This window comes from Thermochaetoides thermophila (genome assembly GCF_000221225.1).
Source record: "Thermochaetoides thermophila DSM 1495 unplaced genomic scaffold scf7180000011816, whole genome shotgun sequence".
NCBI lineage: Eukaryota > Fungi > Ascomycota > Sordariomycetes > Sordariales > Chaetomiaceae > Thermochaetoides > Thermochaetoides thermophila.
Genome location: NW_006383032.1, coordinates 2,652,387 through 2,674,245, shown reverse-complemented (window position 1 = coordinate 2,674,245; position 21,859 = coordinate 2,652,387). Strand labels below are relative to the sequence as shown.

The 21,859-nt window shown below is 53.0% G+C and overlaps 6 protein-coding genes across 6 annotated transcripts; 4 read left to right on the top strand and 2 right to left on the bottom strand.

Moving 5' to 3' along the window:
• Window positions 1-1,001: 1,001 nt before the first annotated feature.
• On the top strand, window positions 1,002-3,275 carry CTHT_0028140 (uncharacterized protein; the record flags this gene model as incomplete). The annotated part of the gene is made up of 5 exons (XM_006693208.1): window positions 1,002-1,504; window positions 1,565-1,728; window positions 1,798-1,950; window positions 2,003-2,220; window positions 2,280-3,275. The coding sequence occupies 5 exons, from the start codon at window positions 1,002-1,004 to the stop codon at window positions 3,273-3,275; spliced, it is 2,034 nt and encodes a 677-aa protein (XP_006693271.1).
• A 196-nt stretch (window positions 3,276-3,471) lies between these two features.
• CTHT_0028130 (phosphoserine aminotransferase-like protein) lies at window positions 3,472-4,858 on the bottom strand (the record flags this gene model as incomplete). Its single annotated transcript, XM_006693207.1, has 3 exons — window positions 3,472-3,648; window positions 3,700-3,892; window positions 3,945-4,858. The coding sequence occupies 3 exons, from the start codon at window positions 4,856-4,858 to the stop codon at window positions 3,472-3,474; spliced, it is 1,284 nt and encodes a 427-aa protein (XP_006693270.1).
• A 2,436-nt stretch (window positions 4,859-7,294) lies between these two features.
• On the top strand, window positions 7,295-8,440 carry CTHT_0028120 (uncharacterized protein; the record flags this gene model as incomplete). The annotated part of the gene is made up of 2 exons (XM_006693206.1): window positions 7,295-7,631; window positions 7,683-8,440. 2 exons carry the CDS (start codon window positions 7,295-7,297, stop codon window positions 8,438-8,440), a joined length of 1,095 nt encoding a protein of 364 aa, XP_006693269.1.
• A 1,894-nt stretch (window positions 8,441-10,334) lies between these two features.
• On the top strand, window positions 10,335-12,243 carry CTHT_0028110 (serine/threonine-protein kinase-like protein; the record flags this gene model as incomplete). Its single annotated transcript, XM_006693205.1, has 5 exons — window positions 10,335-10,483; window positions 10,561-10,642; window positions 10,701-10,803; window positions 10,869-11,265; window positions 11,325-12,243. The coding sequence occupies 5 exons, from the start codon at window positions 10,335-10,337 to the stop codon at window positions 12,241-12,243; spliced, it is 1,650 nt and encodes a 549-aa protein (XP_006693268.1).
• Window positions 12,244-12,698: 455 nt separating this feature from the next.
• Window positions 12,699-17,374, bottom strand: CTHT_0028100 (cation-transporting ATPase-like protein; the record flags this gene model as incomplete). Its single annotated transcript, XM_006693204.1, has 8 exons — window positions 12,699-12,982; window positions 13,060-14,313; window positions 14,378-14,531; window positions 14,604-15,703; window positions 15,759-15,825; window positions 15,900-16,034; window positions 16,103-17,050; window positions 17,150-17,374. 8 exons carry the CDS (start codon window positions 17,372-17,374, stop codon window positions 12,699-12,701), a joined length of 4,167 nt encoding a protein of 1,388 aa, XP_006693267.1.
• Window positions 17,375-19,086: 1,712 nt separating this feature from the next.
• CTHT_0028090 (putative nucleosome assembly protein) lies at window positions 19,087-20,665 on the top strand (the record flags this gene model as incomplete). Its single annotated transcript, XM_006693203.1, has 5 exons — window positions 19,087-19,133; window positions 19,215-19,294; window positions 19,447-20,175; window positions 20,240-20,562; window positions 20,618-20,665. The coding sequence occupies 5 exons, from the start codon at window positions 19,087-19,089 to the stop codon at window positions 20,663-20,665; spliced, it is 1,227 nt and encodes a 408-aa protein (XP_006693266.1).
• Window positions 20,666-21,859: the final 1,194 nt, after the last annotated feature.

The window sequence follows — 21,859 nt, the reverse complement described above, 5'->3', positions numbered from 1 at the left end:
ATATTGTTGTCTTGGGAAACGGATTACCGTGAGATATCATCATCATCATCATACCATAAGCTCAAGTTGGTGCTGCTATGTCGGTTGGCCTGGCCTGCCTGTCTTTTGAATGAACTTGTGGTGTTGTCTGGTGTTGAGCATTGAATGTGTGATTTGAGGGTTAGAGATGGACTCAATTGAGAAAGTTTAAGTTAGCTTGGATGGAGTTGTCGTCTTGAATATTGATACGATGTCCAGTATGAGCTTTCTTTTGATAAACCATCTCTCCAAGGTCCATGTGGATTGTCCAGGTGGCACAGCTCGAGCTCTCGAACGGAAGCAAGCCAACCGCCATCATGTCCATACACCACATACCCGCAGCGGATACTAACTCACCTCCAATCCTCCCATGGCATCCCCAGTTGTCGGCTGAGTGCCATTCTCCAACCGGAGTTTCACAATTAGCCGCGACCCGCCTGTTGCCCAGGTTTTTGTTCCAGATCGCTTCTGAAGGAACCGTTTCCTGCCGCTCAGCCGATGCGATGCTACCCCAGCTTTTTGTAGCAACAGCACGTAAGTAACCCCTCATTCATCATCCAGATCCCAGATGGATTTCCTTTCCCCTCATGCACCGTCTATGTGTCCCCACACGGATAGGTAGGTAAGTGATGGGAAGTAGTAAAGTACATACAGTCACAGTCATATGCGCTAAGGGAGAGCAGCCTGGTTAAGTTTGCAGGCGGGACGACACCGTGCGAGACGGAGAAATTTGGGATTGGCCCATTATTGATGGGATGCGTAAAGTGTCCCGAAGGAGGTGTAGAAAACGAGGTGGTATAAAACGATAGCATAGCATATGAGATAGCTGCCTGTCAACCAGAGGTCCGGTTGTACGTATAAGTATATACACGTCGTATCTCTTATTCCCCGTTTTGATTCACCTTTCTAGAAGTCCAATCGCCTCTTTCATCCATCCTTAGGTGCTTACATCAACCGCCAAAACTGATCCTCCTCACCAAGCCATGGCGACCTTAACAACCCCCCGAACCAACACCGGCCACACCGGCCTCGTCTTAGGCTACTCCTCCGCTCACCCCTTCTCAACGATCCCCCTCTCCGACCGCACCTCCGTCCAAGACCTCCTCAAAGCCCTCCTCGACCCCCTCGAGCCCTTCTTCTCCCCTCTCAAAGCCCGCATCCGCTGCCCCGGCGCCACAGCCGTGCGCTTTGACCAGACCGCCTCCGAGGTTGAGGGCATCTGCCGTCCGCTATGGGGTCTCGCATGCTTGCTGGCTGGGGGAGGGGAATATCGCGGTACGCAGTGGTGGATTGATGGGATTCGGGCGGGGACAGACCCCGAGGGGCCAGAGTTTTGGGGTTTTCCAAGGGATAACGATCAGAGGATGGTGGAGATGTGTCCGTTGGGGTTTGCGTTGGCTGTGGCGCCAACGATTTGGGAGGGTCTGAGTGAGAGAGAGAGGGAAAATGTCGAGAGGTGGCTGGGGAATAGTATCAATGAGAAGGAGTAAGTGTTTTCGTGGACAGGTAATGTTCAGGAGAAGGGGGATGCTGATGCCGTGGACAGGATGCCCAACACCAATTGGCTCTGGTTTCGTGTGTTTGCGAACTTAGGTTTGAAGAAGCGTGGCGCAAAGTTCTCTCAAGCCAGGCTGGATGCTGATATTGAGCACCTCAACACCTTTTACCGCGGTGATGGATGGTCCAATGACGGTCCCGAGGGCATTCATCGTGCGTCTTCTACCCCTAGATGACCTCTAGGCATTCGGCTAACAATAATGACAACAACAACGACAACAGAGATGGACTATTACTCGTCTAGCTTTGCTATCCATTTCCTGCAGCTCCTGTATGCAAAACTCGCTGGCGACGAAGACCCTGAGAGGGCCGCCGAGTTCCGTAAACGGGCTCAAATTGCCGCTTTGGACTTGGCTCACTACTATGACGAGGAGGGTAAGTTTCGGCCCTCCCCTCCTTCGAGAAATCCAACAGGCTAACCGTGTAGGCCGTTCCATCCCCTTCGGCCGGAGTGTGGGCTACCGCTTCGCCATGGTATCCTTCTGGGGAGCGCTGGCCTACGCTGATGTCGAGCTTCCGGCACCACTGACTTGGGGCATGGTCAAGGGCATCGTGCTCCGGCATTTGCGATGGTGGCAGACGCAGCATGACATCTGGAGCCCCAGCGGCACGCTGACCATCGGGTACTCGTACCCGAATATGTATGTAAGTAGACTCTTAATCCTCCCAAAAGGACACCAGAAGAGTTACTCACAACCACCCAGATGTCCGAGAACTACAACAGCCCCGGCAGTCCTTACTGGGCCTGCCTAGCCTTTATCTGTCTTGCCGTCCCGGAGACCCATCCCTTCTGGACCTCCCCCGAAGAAGATCACTGGACAGTCATTCCCCGCATCAAAGCCCTCAAGCACCCCAAGCACATCATGAGCAACCTCGGCGGGCACTGCATGCTGCTCTCCTCTGGCCAGGCTTGCTCGTACCCGATGAAGGGAACCCACGCCAAGTACGGCTCGTTCGCGTACTCCTCTGCTTACGGTTACTCCGTACCTCCGGGATTGTTCACTCTAGAGCAGTACGCTCTAGCCTCGCAGCTCGGCTTCTCCGATGATGGCGGCGAGTTCTGGAAGACGCGTCGCGTGTCCAAGTCCACGCTGGAAGAGCGCCCCGTTACCGGGCCGGTGCTTATCTCGCATTGGGAGCCTTTCCCTGATGTTCATGTCACTACGTACCTGCTCCCCCCAAGAGAAGAGACGCCGAACTGGCATATCCGTGTTCATCGGATCTCTGCCGGGCGTGAGGTTCTCACCGCAGACGGCTCGTTCGCCATTAGCAACGAGAGGGCCCTTGACGGACGGTATTTGGACCCCTACAACCCTGCCACATATGAAGGCACCAAGCCCAGGCTGATGGGCAACTATGACCCGCCGACCGACGAGGCCGTGGCACCGGCAAGGGAGGGCGCATTCGCCGTGTCTTTGAAGGCTGGTGCCGTTGGTATCAAGGCGCTTCCCGATGAGAAGCCTGGCAGCGAGGAGAGAAGGGCTGTCATGGTTAATGCGGACCCGAACTCGAACTTGGTTGCAGCTAGGACGACTATCCCGACGCTGCAGGGTGTTATTAAGAAGGGTGAGACGGTGTGGTATGTAGCCGGTATCTATGCGAAGCCGAAGGGGCCTAAGGAGCAGGCTTTGGATGGCTGGGATAAGCTGCCCGAGGTTCCGGCATGGCTTAAGGAAGAGATTGCAAAGGACAGTACTTGAAGAATATATGGGGTATTCTGTTTTATTGCAATGTAACCTGCTCTGTCGTTGAATGAGCTTACATGTTCCTGTTATGATATATGCTTGTTGAAATCGAAACATGTCCTTACTACCCCCCCCCATTTTTTGTCTTTTTTTTTTTTTGAATCCACTATGCATATTCCAAAAATGGTATCTCAAGAAACAAATAACACGTTTATGCCTTGGCAAAGTCCTCGATGAACTTGGCCAGATTCTGGGCACCTTCCAGGGGAATCGAGTTGTAGTTGCTGGCACGGATACCACCGACGCTGCGGTGGCCCTTGAGGCCAGTCAGGCCGCGGCTGGTAGCCTCCTTGAGGAAAGCCTTCTCGGCCTCGTCGATGTTGCCGCCCTGGGAGAGTTAGCATTACTTGAGGAAAGAATGTGGCCGAGGTCGACCTACCTTGGTAACGCGGAAGCAGATATTCATCTTGCTGCGCACCGACTTGTCCGGCACAATGCGGTAGACGTCCGGATGAGCCTCGAGAGCAGCATAGAGCAGGTTGGCCTTCTGCTCGGCAACCTTCTGTTGGCCATCAACCTTGTCGGGGAACGTTCGCAGAAGCTTTTTGAGCACCTGGCCGGCAATGTAGACGCTAGGGACCGTTAGCTTACTGATTCAGTCGAACAAAGCGACTGATGACATACTCGAAGATGCTCAGAGTGTTGTACAAGCTGTTGTTCTTGGCGATGGTCTCGTACTGAAGGATGATCGGAGGGATGGGCAGGCCGAGCTTCCTCAGCAGGGTAGGGGTGGGCTGCACAGTATTCGGCGGCAGCAGAGACTTCTTGATAACAGCAACCGTGACGCCGGTGCAGCCAAGGTTCTTCTGGGCACCGAAGAACAGCAGCGAGTAGTTACGGACAGGAAAGCGCCGGGACAGGATGTTGGAGGACATGTCAGCGACGACAATGGGGCCCGAGCCGTCGGCGCGTGGGGCCAAGACCGAGGGAAACTCGGGGAACTCGACGCCGTCGACGGTTTCATTGTCGCAGTAGTAGACCAGAGCAGCATCCTCGCTCAGCTTCCAGGTAGACTGGTCGGGAATCTTGCCGAACTTGCCATCATTGATGGTGCGCGCGTCGGCAGCCAAGTTGACGTACTCAGGGCCCAGAAGGCGGACAGCCTCCTGGTAAGCCTTGAGCGACCAGCCGCCGGTAACGATGTAGTCCAGCTTGAGACGGGACTGGACGCGCTTCCGCAGAGCCTCAACGACCTTGGCCTCGTCGGCATCTGCGCCCAGCTCCTTCAGCACGGCGGCATGCTGCCGCGCAACCCAGGCGCCTACCAGGTTGTAGACGGAGGCGGCGAACTCGCCGGTGCCGCCTGCCTGCATGAAGATAGTCTCATACTCGTCCGTGGGGATGTCGAGGAAGGTAGCCAGGTCGGCCTTGGCCTCGTTGATGATATTTGTGGCCAGCTCGGAGCGGTGGCTGTGCTCAGCAATGCCCAATCCAGTGTTGTTGTAGTTCAGCAGAGCCTGGGCAGCGGTCTCGAGCACATCGGTCGGCAGCGCAGCCGGGCCAGCGCCAAAGTAGGTGATGTCGGCGCGAGTAGGCATGTTGATTGGCTTTCTTTTTTCTTTTCAAGGGATATAGTTATTCCTAGGACGAGACGATTGACTGTTGGGACCGTCGTCTTGAACGATGTATGAGCCTCTATCCTACCTTGTGTGTATGAATTGGATGAAAACACAAAGGCCAAACTGGCATACTTACCTCGGGGTATATAGAGGGACAACAAAGTCTCCGATGACTCTGACTCGACTGCTAGATTTTTGTGACTGCGACTCGGGGTGTCGTCGGCGAAGCAATTATCGATATCGGATTGCGGGGCAATGCGCCCCTTTATCGCTGACGGCGGGGCATTGGAGGGGCACTTGGTCCCCTGCGGTCGCTCGCTGCATCCCGCCTTCACTCCTCTTTTGTGCCGGGACATTGGGAATTGCAATTGGAAATGTGCTTTTTCGACGTCAATGGGCGTCCAATTGGCTCCCACTATTTCCATCTCACGAGGCTATGCACGACATGCTTGCACGCGCCCTGCCATTTGAGGCAGACACCATCCCGTGAGGGCATTGGAGTGACTGCTGTGTCCCGGTGTCGGCCCTCTTTTGCTGCCTCTGAGTCGCTGGAGTGACGTGATTTGTAGGGCTTTGACAGGGGGCCATGCGCTAAAACGTGGGGTCTTACAGAGCCCCGCATCCATGTGGATGGGGGTGCCGGGGCGCAGATCTGTGATGGGCCTGGGAGATGAGGGGCGTCATCATGGGTTTCATCCACTCAAAATCCGAATACTGTCACTTACATCAACAAGTTCTACCAACAATTTCAGTTTGTAAGCCTGTAATGCATTAGAGCCCAGCATTAGCTGTTACACCTTGCGTTAGTCTGTCTAACCCCCACAGCTTCATGAACTGCTCACAGATCCACAATCTATGCGGGGTGAAGACCTTCATTTTTCCTAGGGGTTAACAAAATCATGCCCTTATGATATCCAGAGGTTGACATGAGGAGAGAAACCCGTCTGAGTTCTGTTGATGCAGGATACTTGGTGGTTGCTTTTACCAGCCGACTTCATTATGAAGGTAGGCCATCCATATCATACCTCTCTCCCCTTAGGATATCGATATACTTGGGACAAAATCCTTGCTCGTAATAGGCAAGCTCGATGTTTCTTACTATTCCAACCCAGACAATGCATGCGCCAATCATTGTGAATGAATCCCTCATCTTTGGATTTTAGGCTTCCACGCTCCAATTCCATCTTAGTTCTCCCAGCAGGTATTAAAAGATGACAGTTGGCCCAATACTACCCACATGTTTGGAATCGACGCAAAGCTTTGTTCCGAAGGAGGGTTCGAGATGAGGCAGATATTCCATAAATAAGAACCATTACATCATCAATGAACATAGGAAGAGTCGCTTGAAAGATCGGAGAGAGATGAGTCAACATTAAGGTAGCTTGCTAAAGAATAGTGCTTAAAGGGTAGGGTTAGGGTTCGATATAAAACCAAGCTTTGATCTCTCTGTGTCCACTTTCACTCATCTGTTCCGTTTGTACCCGTCAGCAGGGATGAGCTACATGACCCGGATTGACCAATTTCAAACATCACCAGATTCTTGCAAGAATGTAATGACTAGAAAAACATGTTCGTCCGTTCGGTCCCGCGCCGATTACATCTGCCGTTACTTCCTGAGATATTTCGGTTCTATCTCCCGCCCGAGCGCGGCTAGCGGCCACGGCAGCGGGCGGTAATGCAGGGATGTTACCGAAGCGCCAAACCTCCGCCCTGGCCTAAAATACTCCGTGGGCCCCGCTCCAGCGCCGAATCTATGGATATCTGGATCAAATCATGGAGCATTCATCTCTTACACACTGAAGTCTCTGCTTTCCGCTCATAGATTTTAGAGCCCTTGCTGTTTTGCTTTTACTCTGACAAGAAAACGTTACACTCTATCCTTTCGACCGTCAACGGGTTCTATGAGTCAGGGTCCTGCAAACTGCTAGGCCGCTATTCTCACAGTTCACGTCTCTTTTTTGTCTTTGCTATGACGGCATTGCCTGTAGAGCTTTCACTAGAGAGGCGCAATTGTGCCGTGCAACCGCATCCTTGACAGAGCTGAGAAGTCTGAAGTGGTCTGGTTTTCAAACAAAAGGAAAAAAAAAACAACCACGTTGTTGAGGTGATAGAAGCCGTCAATATGGCTGAGCGGCCAACGACACAGACGGGGTCGTCGCGTCACGGCCACTCAGTACCTCAACCATCATTCCGTGGGCATACCCCTTTTCAGTTTTCAGTTTGCACAGGATCTCCCTTATCCATAGCCCCGAGTCTCCCTCACTGCCCATCATGATAATCCCCCAAGAGATCTTATCGTTTCCTCCAATTCCCCACATCTTCGCGCCAAGGCACGGTTCGATGATCCTCCCCTCCCCCCCCCTGATCACTTACAAGTCACATAGTTACATGGAAGGACTCGTAATCTAATTTCTAATGGACAAGCCAGCAACACACAACTCGCCTCGGACCTGGTTCCTGACATCGTCGCTATCGCCGCTCTGCATCCGCTTGATCCGGCAGCTGCTGGCGCACGGCGACTACGTGGTGTGCTGTCTGCCGCCGCAGGAGGTCGAGGATGACGAGCGCAGCGCCGAGTTCCGCGAGCTCGTCAACGAGTGCAAGAGCAATCGCAAGGACCGTGAGGGCTGGAAGGACCGCATACGCGGAATTCGCTGCGATGGCCGGACTATGGGCCAGTGCGGCGCTGCTATCGCCGAGGCGGTGCATGTCTTTGGCAGGATAGACATCTTGCTGTGCTGCAAGTTTGAAGGTGAGCTGGGCTTCATTCATAACTCATGAGACAGTTCCTGACTGTGAACAGCCGTCATTGGCACCGTAGAGGAGCTCTCCGCTACACCGGCCACGCGCAATCTCATTCGCGACCAGTTTGAAACTATTTTCTTCTCCCAAGTAAACTTCATCAAGGCCGCCCTCCCCCAGTTCCGTGCCCAGCACACCGGGCACATCATGATCCTGACCAGCATCGGCGGCCACATCGGCACGCCTTGGATGTCCATCCACACAGCAGCGACCTGGGCGCTCGAAGGCTACTGTGACTCGCTCGCCTACGAGATTGCCCCCTTCAACATCAAAGTGACTATCGTCCAACCCAACAAGGAGATACAGACTCTCACCAACAAGATCATCTTCTCCCCTCCCTTGCCCTGGTACACCGACCCGGACATCAACCCGCCCACAGTCCCGTCCATGCGCGACATGCTGGTCAACGTGCTCAACGCGAATCCAGATACTACCATCGACCGGCCATATGAGCACACTGAGATCCTGTACCGCTATCCGCGCTTGTCGCCCCCGGCTTACGACAAACTCGTTACTGAGACTGTTCATGCGCTGTGTGCCATTGGCGGGCACGAAAACCCGCCTGCTAGGCATATCGTTGGGTTTGAGGGCGCTGTGGCGGTCAAGGAGAAGCTCAAGACCGTTATGGAGGAGCTGGAGGATTTTGTGGAGGCAAGTCTGGCTGTGGATATCTTTGATAGTGAGCTGAAGCAGGAGGCGAGGCAAGGGAAGTCGAATTTGGACGTGCCACCACCGCCGCCGTCGGTAGCAAGTGGGTAGCTGAAATGGGTTTCTGTTTTCTTTTTCGCTTCGTCTGGCCTTCTTTGTTTCAAGTTCGGGAGTTGTCATGAGAGCCAGTTCTTGTTGGATAAATGCGTTGGAATACCAGGAACCCGGGACCATGAGTTGATAGCCGATGAGATGTTCTTTGCCGTCTATGAGTAACAGCTTACCGTTCGCTCGTATGTGATAAGGAGTTACGTTTGGCCACCCTTTTGGAACATGGTAACGCACAGAAGAAGTCATAAGTAGTTGATTTCAAGGGGAAAAGCACAAACACCATCATCTCCAATGCATGCTGGAGGCATCAGGCATCGAAGCTCCTTAGAAAGGATGACGGAGCAAGAACCATGTTTTGATTCCCCCGTCCACCAAACATCCCGGCTCATGTGTCAAGCGCCGACATCGAACTGAAGCATTTAGCAGCATCCTTCTTGTTCATCTGGTCGAATAACGTGACGATGAGCAATATATACAATCTTGCCCACAGCAATCAACTCTCTACTTTCTATTTTCTTGCTTAGTGATCCCAAGGGTGCTTCCAGCCGAGGAGGACAGGGCCTGGTAGCGACAAGGTAACTAATGTCAGCTTTTGAGAAACTTCGGAGACACAAAAGAGGAATAGGCGAGCGAAATAGGTGAGCCATACCGTCCTTCTTCGCGCGGTAGAAGATCTGTTCCCGAGGTCAGCCAAAAGCCCCGCACTCAAAGAGTCTCTTCTGCCCGCCAACAGGCAAACAATACGCACCCAGAACCACATGGAAGCACCGAGGCCGGTGGCCAGGAACCGGTGTACCCGGGAGACGTGTTGTCCACCGCCGGCCATTGTCTCTTACTTGTCTGATGTTGCTTGCCTGTGCTCCGAGAGATACTTGGTCAGGACTTGCTTGCTTGCCAATTGCAGGTCTTTCTTGGGAAGTTTGAGGGGTTTGCTTACCCTGCCGCTCGTCGAATTGCAGGCTTGCACGAGAAAGGGGGGAGTTTTGTGTCGCGGAAGGGTGACAGTGGTCGAGCGCTGTTTTGGGACCCGAAGGTGACGTTGAGCCACTGCTCTGTTTGCCTGTTGCTTGAGCTGAGCGGGATGCTGCTGAGACCTTGCATAGTCATCAGGGTTCGGGTTGTTAACCGCTCGGAATTTAGGGTATGAAAGGGCCCACTCAACTGCCGGTGGTCTGTGCTGCGGAAGTCCCGTTTCCCAGCAAAGTTGCAGGAGGTGGCTTGTGCGGGCCTGGCTTGGCGCAGACGGTGGGCAGTTCGCGGGAGTCGCTAGACATCAATATCGAATCTTTTATGACAACTGCTAGGTGTAAAGATGAAGAAAACTGCCTTCATTTTCAGTAAAACGTTAATTTGTTAGTTATAGAATACCTTCTGAGATTATTTTAAATGAGATGCTTGCCAGATACTGGTCCTAGGTCACATAACCTTACGTGGTGTGTCTGGATTCTTGACCCTGTAAGTAGATAGTACCGCTTGCTTAGTCATCCTCCCCGCTGCTGCATAATCAATGAGATCGGCCATGCCTTCGCTTCAGCGGCTGCGTTCCTGGGGAATGGCAGCATCGCGAATGAAAACGCATCGCAACGCTTTCGCACTCGGCTTGCTATTGTGATTCCAACTCAATAGCAAAAGGTTGACTCGCCGCACACTTGGGCCATGCTCCCGGCCACTTCCAGTTGAGAAGCTAACGTCTTCTCAATTTTTGATTCTCAATACATCCGCTCTTAGTCTTACTGTTCTTTTTTTCTTTTATCCCCATCCATCCATCGAGCCCTGTGATCCGCATCCATTCCTCCTACGAACTACGAAGTTCACAGTGTTCGAAGCAACACGGCTCCATTCTCTCAATTTTACAAGCAGTTAGACACTCATACATCATCACAAGCCAACCACAATGAGCGTTCTCGAGTCTCAGGAAGGGAGCGGTGCCCTTTCACCGCGCAGCTTCGCCCTTCAGCACGCGCGTCCTCGGAATAGCTTTGTCGGCTGCTCCCGCATCAGTGATTACGAAGTTCTGGGAAAGCTAGGTGAGGGTACCTTTGGGTATGTCGCCTCGACCTCAGGCCGTTGTGCGCTTGTTCAATGGCCTGGTTCCGACGTCCTACTGACGCTGTTACCAGCGAGGTCCATCGCGCGCGCTCAAAGAAGACAGGCAAATTGGTCGCCCTCAAGAAGATCATCATGCACAATGAGAAGGATGGGGTCAGTGTTGTTTGACGGTCTATGAACCTGCTGCACATCTATGCTGACATTCATCCAGTTTCCCATCACAGCCCTCCGTGAAATAAGACTCTTGAAGCTGCTCAACCACCAGAACATTTTGCGATTAGAGGACATGGCGGTCGAGCACCCGGCCAGGGGCAGTAAGTCATCTTTTTTTGCGCGGGCAATACTGCTGCGACCATGCTCACCAACATCCACAACCTAGGCGACAAGCGCAAGAGGCCCATCATGTACATGGTCACTCCCTACATGGATCACGACCTGTCTGGCCTGTTGGAAAACCCTTCTGTCCACTTTACCGAACCCCAGATCAAGTGCTACATGCTTCAGCTTCTCGAAGGCTTGAAATACCTCCATGCGAACCGCATCCTCCACAGAGACATGAAAGCTGCCAACCTTCTCATCAACAATAAAGGCATCCTTCAGATTGCCGATTTCGGCCTAGCGAGACACTACGATGGAGAGACTCCGAAGCCTGGGCAAGGTGGCGGCGAAGGCAAGCGTGAATACACTAGCTTGGTAGTCACGCGCTGGTACCGTCCACCAGAGCTGTTGATGCACCTCCGGCGCTATACTACCGCGATCGATATGTGGGGTGTAGGGTAAGCCGCATTTCACCCTTGAGCTTGTTCATGCTGATCGCTAACGCGGCATGATTCAGGTGTGTCTTTGGTGAGATGCTCACTGGCAAGCCCATTCTTGCCGGAGAGAGCGATGGTCATCAACTTGAGTTGATCTTCGAGCTCTGCGGGACCCCTACCGACGACAACATGCCTGGTTGGCGCTCTCTGCCAGGCGCAGAGAACCTGTGCCCTAGGCCCCGCCAAGGAAATTTGGGCTATCGGTTCAGGGAACATGGTCCCCAAGCTGTCTCGCTCCTGAAGGAGCTCCTCAAGCTGGACTGGAAGAAGCGCATTAACGCCATCGATGCGCTGCAGCATCCCTACTTCCGCACCCCACCATACCCGGCCAAGCCCCACGAACTCCCAGCATTCGAAGAAAGCCACGAGCTTGATCGTAGAAAGTTCCACGACCGTAGGGCGGCCATGCCACCGGCTCCCAGAGGCGGTACCGTTGGCCGCGGACCCCACGACGACCGTGGCCCCGACTACCGCAACGGCGTCAACGGCGCTGGCCGCTACGGTCCCCCTCCCCGCAACAACCGCGGTCCTGCCCCTCCCGGGGATGACCGAGTCCCCGCCTGGTATCGCGACCGTGGCCTCCCTCCTCGCCCCCCGCCCCCCGCCGATGGTGGTGACTACGCTGATCCCTACCGAGATCGTGGCCGGCCCCCTCGTGGCGGTCCCGGCGGCGGCACACGCCCCGACGTGGACACGTACATCCCAAGCTACGATCGCGATCCCAGGCGCGATGATCGCCGTCGCAGGGACGACATGATGCGGGATGACAGGCGAGGAGGTGCTGAACCATGGGATCGAGATCAATATCGGGACCGCAGGCGCGATTGGGACGATAGGAGCCGGACTAGTCGGACGCGGAGTAGGAGCCGCTCGCCCATGCGCGACAGGGATAGGGACAGGGACCGCGATCGGGAACCCCGGGATATGTATCGCAGATAGGAGCAGTGACCCCGCCGAGAGGGGTCTGATGGTAAGCAGTGAGGGTCGCGCAAGAAGGGCAATATGTTGAGGAGCACTACGGGCACTACATAATGGCATTGTATGGGTTTGCTTCTAGCTGATGACATTTTCGGGACACTGCATGCGTGTACGTTATTGAAGGGAAAAGGAGTCTTCTTTGCTTGGAGTCAGCGGTGGGTTGTTTTTCTGTTGGTAGCAAGAATACCCTAATGCAGTCACGTATTTCTATCATTTACCCAACCTACATTTCCTGCTTGCTGTCACTGGGAGAGTCGGAAATGAAATTATTATGAAAGCAAGACCATTCCCTATGTCAGCCGTATCCCTCTAACACAGGATCCATGTAATCCAAAAACTCCATGACAATGCAAGTGAATACAAAAAAGATTGCGATTTGAACCCATTGTCCAGATCCGTTTCCATGTCCCCTCTAGTCAGAAAACTAATTTCTCCTTCACAATCTTGTACAGCTTTCTTTGCTTTGGTTGTTTGAACAGTCGCTGCCGCATACGGCCCAGGAAACGTGCCAGCCACAAGAACAGATAATGCTCGCCTGTCCAGGCAATCAAGAAATAGACGAACCCGAAAGCAATCAGCGTGATCTTGAAGGTCCAACTCATCCAGGTGAGCTGCATGAACTCGAAGAGCCAGTAAGGAGGGACGAGCAGCATCAGCAGCGTGGCGATGAGGGTGACGGCAACGGCAGATAGGAATGGCCCTAAACGATCGTCAAGATCAGTAAACAGAACATTTAGCAAAAGCGTGGGGGAGAACTAGGGGGTTGTGAAAACATACAGGTTTCCAGCGGCGACTGTCGGAATGGTCGTCCAGCATTGAGCACGACGCCCGAGAGGATGTACTCGAAGCAAGACGCGAAGAACAGCGTAGTGTTCTCCGAATTCTCGATGTTTGACTTCTCCGTGTCGACGATCGGCGGGATATACCACGGCTGCTGCCGCACCGCGACCCAAGCCAGGGCCTGGATCATAACACAGACGAAGACGTGACTAAGCAGCGGCACCAGAACCTTGCGCGAGACAAGGTCGGAGACGGGCCGCTTTGCACATAGCTTCGAGTGTGGACCGGCCCAGCTCATGAAGACGGCAATGGGCAGGATCAGCATCAGGTCGATGTAGAGGAACTGAAAGTCTCCCAGGTTGGAAGCCGACACGTACAAGAAGCTCACCGAGGTGAACTGGATGAACGAGTACAGGCTCATGTACTTGAAACAGGAGAAACTAGTGACCAGCGAAGCGCGACCCTCGCGGATGACTTCGGGCACGCAGCGGATGTCGAAAATCTGAGACGTGAAGGGGGCTGCGACCGAGGCCTCGGCTTCGGAGAGCGAGATGCCGACATCGGCCGCTTTAAGCGCAGCGCAGTCATTCGCCCCGTCGCCGCAGAAACCGCACGAGTAGTCGATGCTCTGGAACTTCTTAACCAGCTCTTGCTTCTCGTCCGGTGACATGCGTGCGTAAACCTTGCCCAATACCAGCATGCGATGGAGCACATCAGTAGGGGCATGATCGACAATCCAGCGGAAGACGTCGCCAGTGACAGCGATAGCGTAGTTGCGTATGTTGGACACGTCATAAGGGAGAGAAGCATCCGTTTGTGGTGGGACCGGCATAGGAAGCAGAGTCCAAGGATCCAGCTCCAAGGCTGGGTTGTTGATGCTCTCCCATCGAAGCTTCGCGTTGCAGTCGTCGGCATTGCCTTCGATAAAGCGCGGCATGTAACAATGAGCATGTTCTTCGATGATTCCACATTGGCGAGCCACACTGACGGCAGTCCGTATGTTGTCGCCAGTGATCATCACCGTTCCAATGTTGGAAGACAGCAGCTCCTTAATAACTGAAGTTGTTGTTGGCTTCAGCTTGTTTTCGAAGATAATGAAGCCGACGAAGTCGAGTCCTGACTCAACCTCGTCTCTTGTCATTCTATTGACCGAGACCAAGTTGAGCTTGGGAATACGTTTGGTAGCGCATGCAATCACGCGGTATCCAGCATGGGTATAGTATGACAAGAGCTCGTCGAAGTCGGAGGGCACTGAGTAAATGTGTGTCAGCATTGTGAACAAGCGACTTAGGCCTGCCGCGCAAAGAATGCTTACATGTTTCCGGCCTGCAGATCTCAGGCATGCATTCGGGCGATCCTTTGACAAGGGCATATCCACCGCTGTTGCCAACGACTCTTGCAATGACACTCGATCGACGAAGCAGGGGGTTAAAGTCGAACGCCCGAAGAACACCGACCGCTGGAGGTGCCTGTTTCATTTCCTTAGTTGAAGGAAAGATGAGACGGTGAAGCTTGTGCTGATGAAGACAGAAATTACTAACCTCTCCGATGCTCATCTCTTGGGAAGTCATATACCGAGGAGGCCTGGCAATCGAAGGCGAAATATCCCCTCGACCCTCCGTGCTGATGACCTCCCCTGCTATGAATCCTTCCTCGTAAGACCAGCCTGTAAACTCAAACATTTTGACCTCCAGGGGATCCCCGACGGCCACTCCATCCACGATACGAAGGGAATGGCAACTTGCCATCACATATAGAGCAGCTCGGTATGGATCGAGTGGCTTTGTCTTGTCTTTCTTGAGGCTGCTGCCGTCGACATGATCCGCCGGCTTGACTTCATCACCATTGGAAACCGAATCACAGCTCCAGGTGAGATCGTCGACATTCGTGAGAAGCTCCGTGAAGCGATTGCTGACTCGCGAGGCAACACGGATACCAAGAACGTCAAGACCCTCTTCCGTCAGGGTTCCAGTCTTGTCGAAACACATTAGGTCAATCTTGCCACCGACATTGACCCTCTGAGGACTGGTGCAAAAGATTTTCTTGCCCTTAAGTCTCTGAACGGCGAAGCTGGTGCCGATGGTCAGAGTTGCGGGCAGAGCCGGCGGGACCACAATAGTAAGAAGGTCCAACGCACGGAGCAGGATCAGAGTCCAGTGGAGCTTGAGCCGAATGAAGTTGACCAGGGACACAATGAATGCCAACCCTGCCAGGCAACCCATGACTTTGAGGTACCTGAATGAATCCTCATAAAACTTGAACTTCGATGGCTTCGGAACCAGCATGGATCGGACAAGGGCGCCTCTGGTCGTGTTGAAGCCAGTCCGAACAACGAGCGCAACCGCTGCCGCTTCGTCGGTATCCGCTAGGCGCTGCCTAGCACGGATAAGCTTCGTCCCACAATACAGGAAGTGTTTGTCGACATCGTGTGAGAATGTCGAAGCAGCAGGATTCAGCTTTGCTAGTGTCTCGTTCGTCGCCGGGGTTTTGGACACCGCCACAGATTCTCCCGTCAACATGCTCTCGTTGACAATACAGTCGCCCGTCAGAAGGAGACTGTCTGCTGGAATCTGTGTCAGGCTTGGGTCGCTGACTTCATACACATCTCCAGGGACCAGATCGCTAGATGGGAAAGTCCGCCCTGCAGCAAAATCAGCTGGCTAATCCGTTTACAAGTTGAGATACCGGAAACTTACAGAATCCACCCCTGAAAACCCTCACTTCGCATTCGAAACGAGACATCTCACGAAGACGCCTCCTTGTCTGCAAGGTTGTCGAAGCTGTAAGCGGCTGCGATTCATGGGCATCTGGAAGCGAAGTCGGCTAGGGAGACATACCTCCTTGGTCTCCAGGAGACTTGTGATGATACTGCCTGCCGAAATCAGGAGTATGGCAGCGGCATAATAATAGTACTCATCACAAAGCCATAGGATGAGGCTGAAGACTTGGAAGGCATAAAAAGGCGTAAGGATCTAGGTGCAGTCAGTACTGGTTGCATTCCTCGAAGCACCCGGCAGCTGACTGTAAGAAAGAGCCATACCTCACTGACAAGGAGTTGAAGTATTGACTGTTCATCAACATCGATTGAGTTCGGCCCAAAAACAGCCTCACGGTGTGCTTTCTCATCACCATGAAGCCCGGACCGAGCGTTTTGCATACTGTTCCACTGCGGATCTTTCCATCCATTGCAGCAGAAGAATTTGTCGAGAACTGGATGGTAGTAGAACTTGTAGTAGCAATAGGTGATACTACGAAGCTCCCGCAGCACCGGATCTGGGTCCTGAGCCAGAGGCCAGGAAGTAGCCCTTGAAGGAGTGCCGAAGACAGTGGACAGAGGCCTATTGTAAGGCTTCACCCTAATGGACAGGATGGTCATTTTGTTGAAATGGTCCTCGATAACTACCCACTGACAATCGCGGAAGGGTGTCGCGCAACCGACCAGTTTAACGTAGTATTTAGGATACCAACGCAGGAAAAGCCAAGCAATGCCTCCAGTGAGAACACACAAAACGATGTAGATGGCAAATCCGATGCGGTTGGTGATGAAGCCCGAAATGGCGATTGTGAGGTCGTCGTTATCCAGGCGCATCTTTTGAGAAGATCTTCCCCCGGTATAGCCACTAGCAGCAGATACGCCGCTCTCCCTCCTTAGCAGTCGGTGGTGAGCCGAAAACTGGGAGTGAGTCGAGGACCTGCGAATGAGAGGATATCCGTTGTTCATGGAACCCCATTCGAGGTCGATGCCGAAGGTGTCGAGCTGTTCTGGCATTTCACTTTCTGAAAGCCCTTCTTCCTCGAATGGTAGTTCGTCGAGATCGTCTATTGATAGGCGAGCCCCAAGCGAGCCGGGGGGAGCTTCAAGTTCTTCGCGTTGATCGTCTTGCTCGTGGTAGAAAGAAAAGCTGGCCACAGACTCAGCGCGTCCATGTCGATGACTAAATGCAGAAACACTTGTCGGGACGGATTCTGCCACGGGGCCAGCAAATAGCTACAAAAACGAATGCGCGTCAGCAGCTACTAGGGTGGTTGTAAGGGCAACCAACAGATCACAAGGGGGCGTTGGCCTGCAGAAAGCCACAGCACTAACCTCATCATGTGCCATTTCAACTCCCTCAAGAACACTTGCGCTACTGCTGTTGACGTTGTGATGATAGAATCCAGAGCCTCCTCCATGGCCCTGGCTCTGCTGATGATTACCATCCTCGAGGGCGCCCAGCAGGTGGCTGTCCTCCCTATCCTCCCCTTGATAAGAGTCGCGACGGTCGCCACGAAGGTCATCGCCCCCAGGGGCTGTACCCCGCGATCCGTCCATGTTGGAAATGCGAATCAGCACAGAATACGACCTGCAGGCATCTTTAGACGAAGGTTAAGTGTAAACAAAGGCACATGCAAGCGGAGGTCAGTGGGAAATATGAGTAGACGCGATCCGATGCACGCTCGACGCCACGAAGTCCGATGTCTCATGCATGTGCCACACATACAGTACCTGCATTTGTGGGGGTACCTCTCCATATTAGCATGAATGACGTCTGGGGAAATAACGTTACTCTGATATCTGCAACGATAAGGCTGAGATATGATTCTAACCGGGATCATTTGCCGCCAGCACCCTTGCTGGCTTGGCGTCCCAAAATCTTGGAACAATCCCGATTTGCCGTGACAAACTCGCAATGGGTCTCTCAGTCTCAACTGTTCGTCATGTTGTGGCTTTCACAGTACGTTGACAGAAACACAAGATTTGGTTTTGTCGTGAAATATTCTTCCAGAATTGTTTCTCCACCAATTGATTGCCAAAAGTGCGATCTGATATGATCAATGCGCCCTCTTCTAGGTGGCTATGAAAAGGACAGACTGAATACTGTGACCGGCGAGTTATTTATAGCGAACTGCTGGAACTGGTTAGAACTCCAAAGGATAGATTGCTGCATTTCTTTGCGTGTGTATTATGTTGGTAAGCACAAAGTAAGATGTTGGAATGTTATGATGAGCTGTAGCCTTGAGCTGTTCACTTTCAAACGTTGCATGCAGCATCACCTATGGGTAGCGATGTTGATGATCAGTAGATATGAAGCCGCAGCCTGCCAGCCAGCTTATTTGGTTAATTCTTCAGGCCACAATAAGGCATCAACCCTGACGCATGCTTTTCAACCAAACTTTGTCTTGAGCACCCTAATGCCCTTATCGGACCTGTTGATTACAGCGTTCCGGTTCCTGAAGCGTGGTTGCCACTTCAGATGACCCATGTTGAGCCTCTCGGTCTTCAAAGCATTGAAAAATCCTATCGAACAGTAGTATCCTGCCATGACAGGTGGGGCAGGAGGCAACAGAAAAATTCATCCATCCCTGACTCTTTCTGCTGTCAGAGTGGATGCTGGACGCGATGTCCGGGTTTGTCCGGCCACAACAATATGTCCAGGAGCGGTGAAGGGCTGTGCTAGCAGCGGAAGAGCCGAAGAAACCAAACGCGTGTAGCCATTTTTCTACACAGTAGGGGTTTCTGTACACTGTAATAGAGAGTAGCACCATATTTTGAATTCCTGTTGAGCTTCCAAACAACATTCCTCAACCAGGGTGAAGATTTCACAAAGTACCATTTTTTGAGGGAGAGAGGAGGTCATCCATGGCTTTTGTAGATCTCAAACGGTTGGACGAGATGGAAGATTCGATCTCCCAAGTCTGGTCGACCCCATCGTGTCCCAACAGCAGGGCTGCTATCGAGACTGTGCACTTGGGAGCCAGTGAGGCAGGCCAGCGTGACGAACAGCAGAAGCCCCCCATGTCGCCTTCGCACGAGCCAAGTGAACTGCCCCGCAAATTTTCCCTAGGGACCATTGGCGGCTTTTCCCCTCTCAACATTTCTGAGCACCAGGAAACCACGGACCATCCATCCATCCTTCTGAAATTTTACAACCGCCCCCGTCCACAATAAAAATCACCGATCTGCTGCCTGTCGACTCTGGACGCAGATCTCCGTGTGCCTCTTTGAAATCCATCCCGTCAGCCATCGAAAAACCCACCATCACCATGGCTGAGCCCATCAAGAACAAGCGGCCCGACCCCGCTGTCGCCCCGTAGGTTTTCTCTCGGCAGTGGCATTGTCACCCACCGCGGGTCGCTCGCGATAAGGCGTGCTGACCCAAATCTACCCGCAGTACCCCTCAGAACACTCCGGCGAATGCTGCCCCGATCTCGTCGCATGCTCAGCAGCCTGGTGTTGCCAGCATCAAGGAAGGTTAGTAGTCGGTTGCCTTCTGCTCGCTGCCCAACCTTATCCATTCCATCTGCCCGACCGACCATGGTATGGTGACAGTGATGGCAGTGATGATGCTGATGATGATGGTGATGGTATCAACATGATCTTGTCTTGCTAACCTCTCCTCACAGAGGATCTGGAACGTGTCGCTGCCACTTCCATCTTCGCCAAGGACCCCCGCCTCGTCTCCCTGATCCAGAACCGTCTTGGTCACCTTGTTGGCAAGTCGTCCGGCTATATCGAGTCGCTCCCTCCCGAGGTTAAGCGCCGTGTCGCTGGCCTGAAGGGCATCCAAAAGGAGCATGCTAAGCTCGAGGCTGAGTTCCAGGAGGAGGTTCTTCAGCTTGAGAAGAAATACTTTGCCAAGTTCACTCCTCTTTATGAGCAGCGTGCGGCTATCGTGAATGGCAAGGCCGAGCCCACCGATGAGCAAGTTAAGCTGGGTGAGGAGGGCCAGGAGGGCCCAGAGGCTACCGAGACCCAGACCGAGCCTGCCGAGAAGAAGGAGGAGAAGCCTGCCGAAGCTCCGAAGGTCAACGGCATTCCGGAGTTCTGGCTGTCCGCCATGAAGAACCAGATCTCTCTTGCTGAGATGATCACCGATCGTGACGAGGGTGCCCTCAAGTACCTGACCGATATTCGTATGGAGTACCTCGACAAACCTGGTTTCCGCCTCATCTTTGAGTTTGCCGAGAACGAGTACTTCACCAACAAGATCATCACCAAGACCTACTACTACCAGAACGAGAGTGGGTATGGTGGTGACTTCATCTATGATCATGCGGAGGGTGACAAGATCGACTGGAAGCCGGGTATGGACCTCACTGTCCGCATTGAGCAGAAGAAGCAGAGGAACAAGAGTAAGTTCGAGTTTCAGTCCCGGAGCTCTTTAGGATGTGGGCTTAGTCATTGACCTCAATACAGCCACCAAACAGACTCGCATTGTTAAGAAGACTGTCCCTACTGAGTCCTTCTTCAACTTCTTCTCCCCTCCCAAGCCTCCGACGGACGACGATGATGATGCTGCCTCTGACATCGAGGAGCGCCTGGAGCTCGACTACCAGCTGGGTGAGGATATCAAGGAGAAGCTCATTCCCCGCGCCATCGACTGGTTCACTGGCGAGGCTCTCGCCTTCGAGGAGTTTGACGAGGATGACTTTAACGAGGAGGACTTTGAGGATGATGATGACGAAGACGATGATGCCAGCGAAGACCATGACGACGACGATGAATCTGAGGAGGAGGAGGTAAGTTGTGCGCTTACCTAGAGAGTTGAAGCCAGACACTGACAACTTCTAGCAGGACGGCACAAAGCCTAAGCAGGAGCCTACTGAGTGCAAGCAGAGTTAAACGTCCAATTCCCCCGGACTCTGCACATGGCTTCCTGCATGCGCTCTAATTTGCGGGCAATGTACCGCTCCTAGCCCACTCCCGGGGTCCTGAATCACATATATTTTCCCCCATTTGCACAAGCTCCCCCGACTAAAGTTTCCCAAGGCGAACTCCACGCTCCACGAATAGGATGGATTACACAATAATCACAAGCTGTTGAGGAGGGCGTTTATGGGAAACTGACTGGCTTTTTACCTGCATCGATGTTTGCTTGTTCTCCATCTCGCGCTATTCCGGGATTCTAGCTTTGCACGCCTTGCGTGGCAATCTCCAAAGATGGCATAGATGGTAGCTAAAAATGGTACCACGCGAGGGGAATGACACGGTGACTTGCGAAGTGGCGGGTTTGATACTCAGCTCAGATATAGTCTAACACATCCATGAATCTGATCGTAGTGTCATGGCCCATGCTGGTGAGCTGTGAGGCATGCTCGCTCGGGCCCCCTGCAAGGCTCCGAAATCGCAACTGTGGATCTGGCTTGTTGGTTAAGTTCTTGGATGAGCGGGAAGTCTGCCTAGGATACTTCTCCGCTGTTACAGATCCATATTGATATAAGGATGAGGCTGTCATTCTAATATCCCATAAATGAATTAAAACAAGTCGTCGGCGTCGTATAAAGCATGCCATAACCTTTACATAGCTGCATACCTGTCTTAATGACCAGTAATACCCTGTTCGATCAGTAGGCTTCAAAGCTTCTTCAACATGCATCTGTAAGTACGTTGAATGGCATAGATGGCTGAATTGGCCACACCGAAAGTTGGCTGGGACATGTAAGTTGGTAGCTAGCAAAGTCCCATTCGCCAGCAATGCTACATATAGAGCAAAATTTGCAGAAGGAACCGACAGAGGACTAGCCCCAGCAGGGAATCGGGGAAAAAGATACAGCGGTTAAAAACGAAGACCACTACGTAAAAGTTGCGGACAACGTGGGCAGACTTTGGAAGTGTGAGCTTTTGGGTGGCGCTCCCTGATTCCGTCATCAAAGATTTTCCACCCACTTCAGTGAGTCAACCCCGCTATGAGACCAACAGCCCCACCATAAAAAAGTTACAGCCCGCAGTACACATCCCGCCGCGGGGCCTTTTGTGACAGGCAATCCCGCACACATACATTTACTCGTCCACATCTGCCTCCTTACTCCTTCCTTC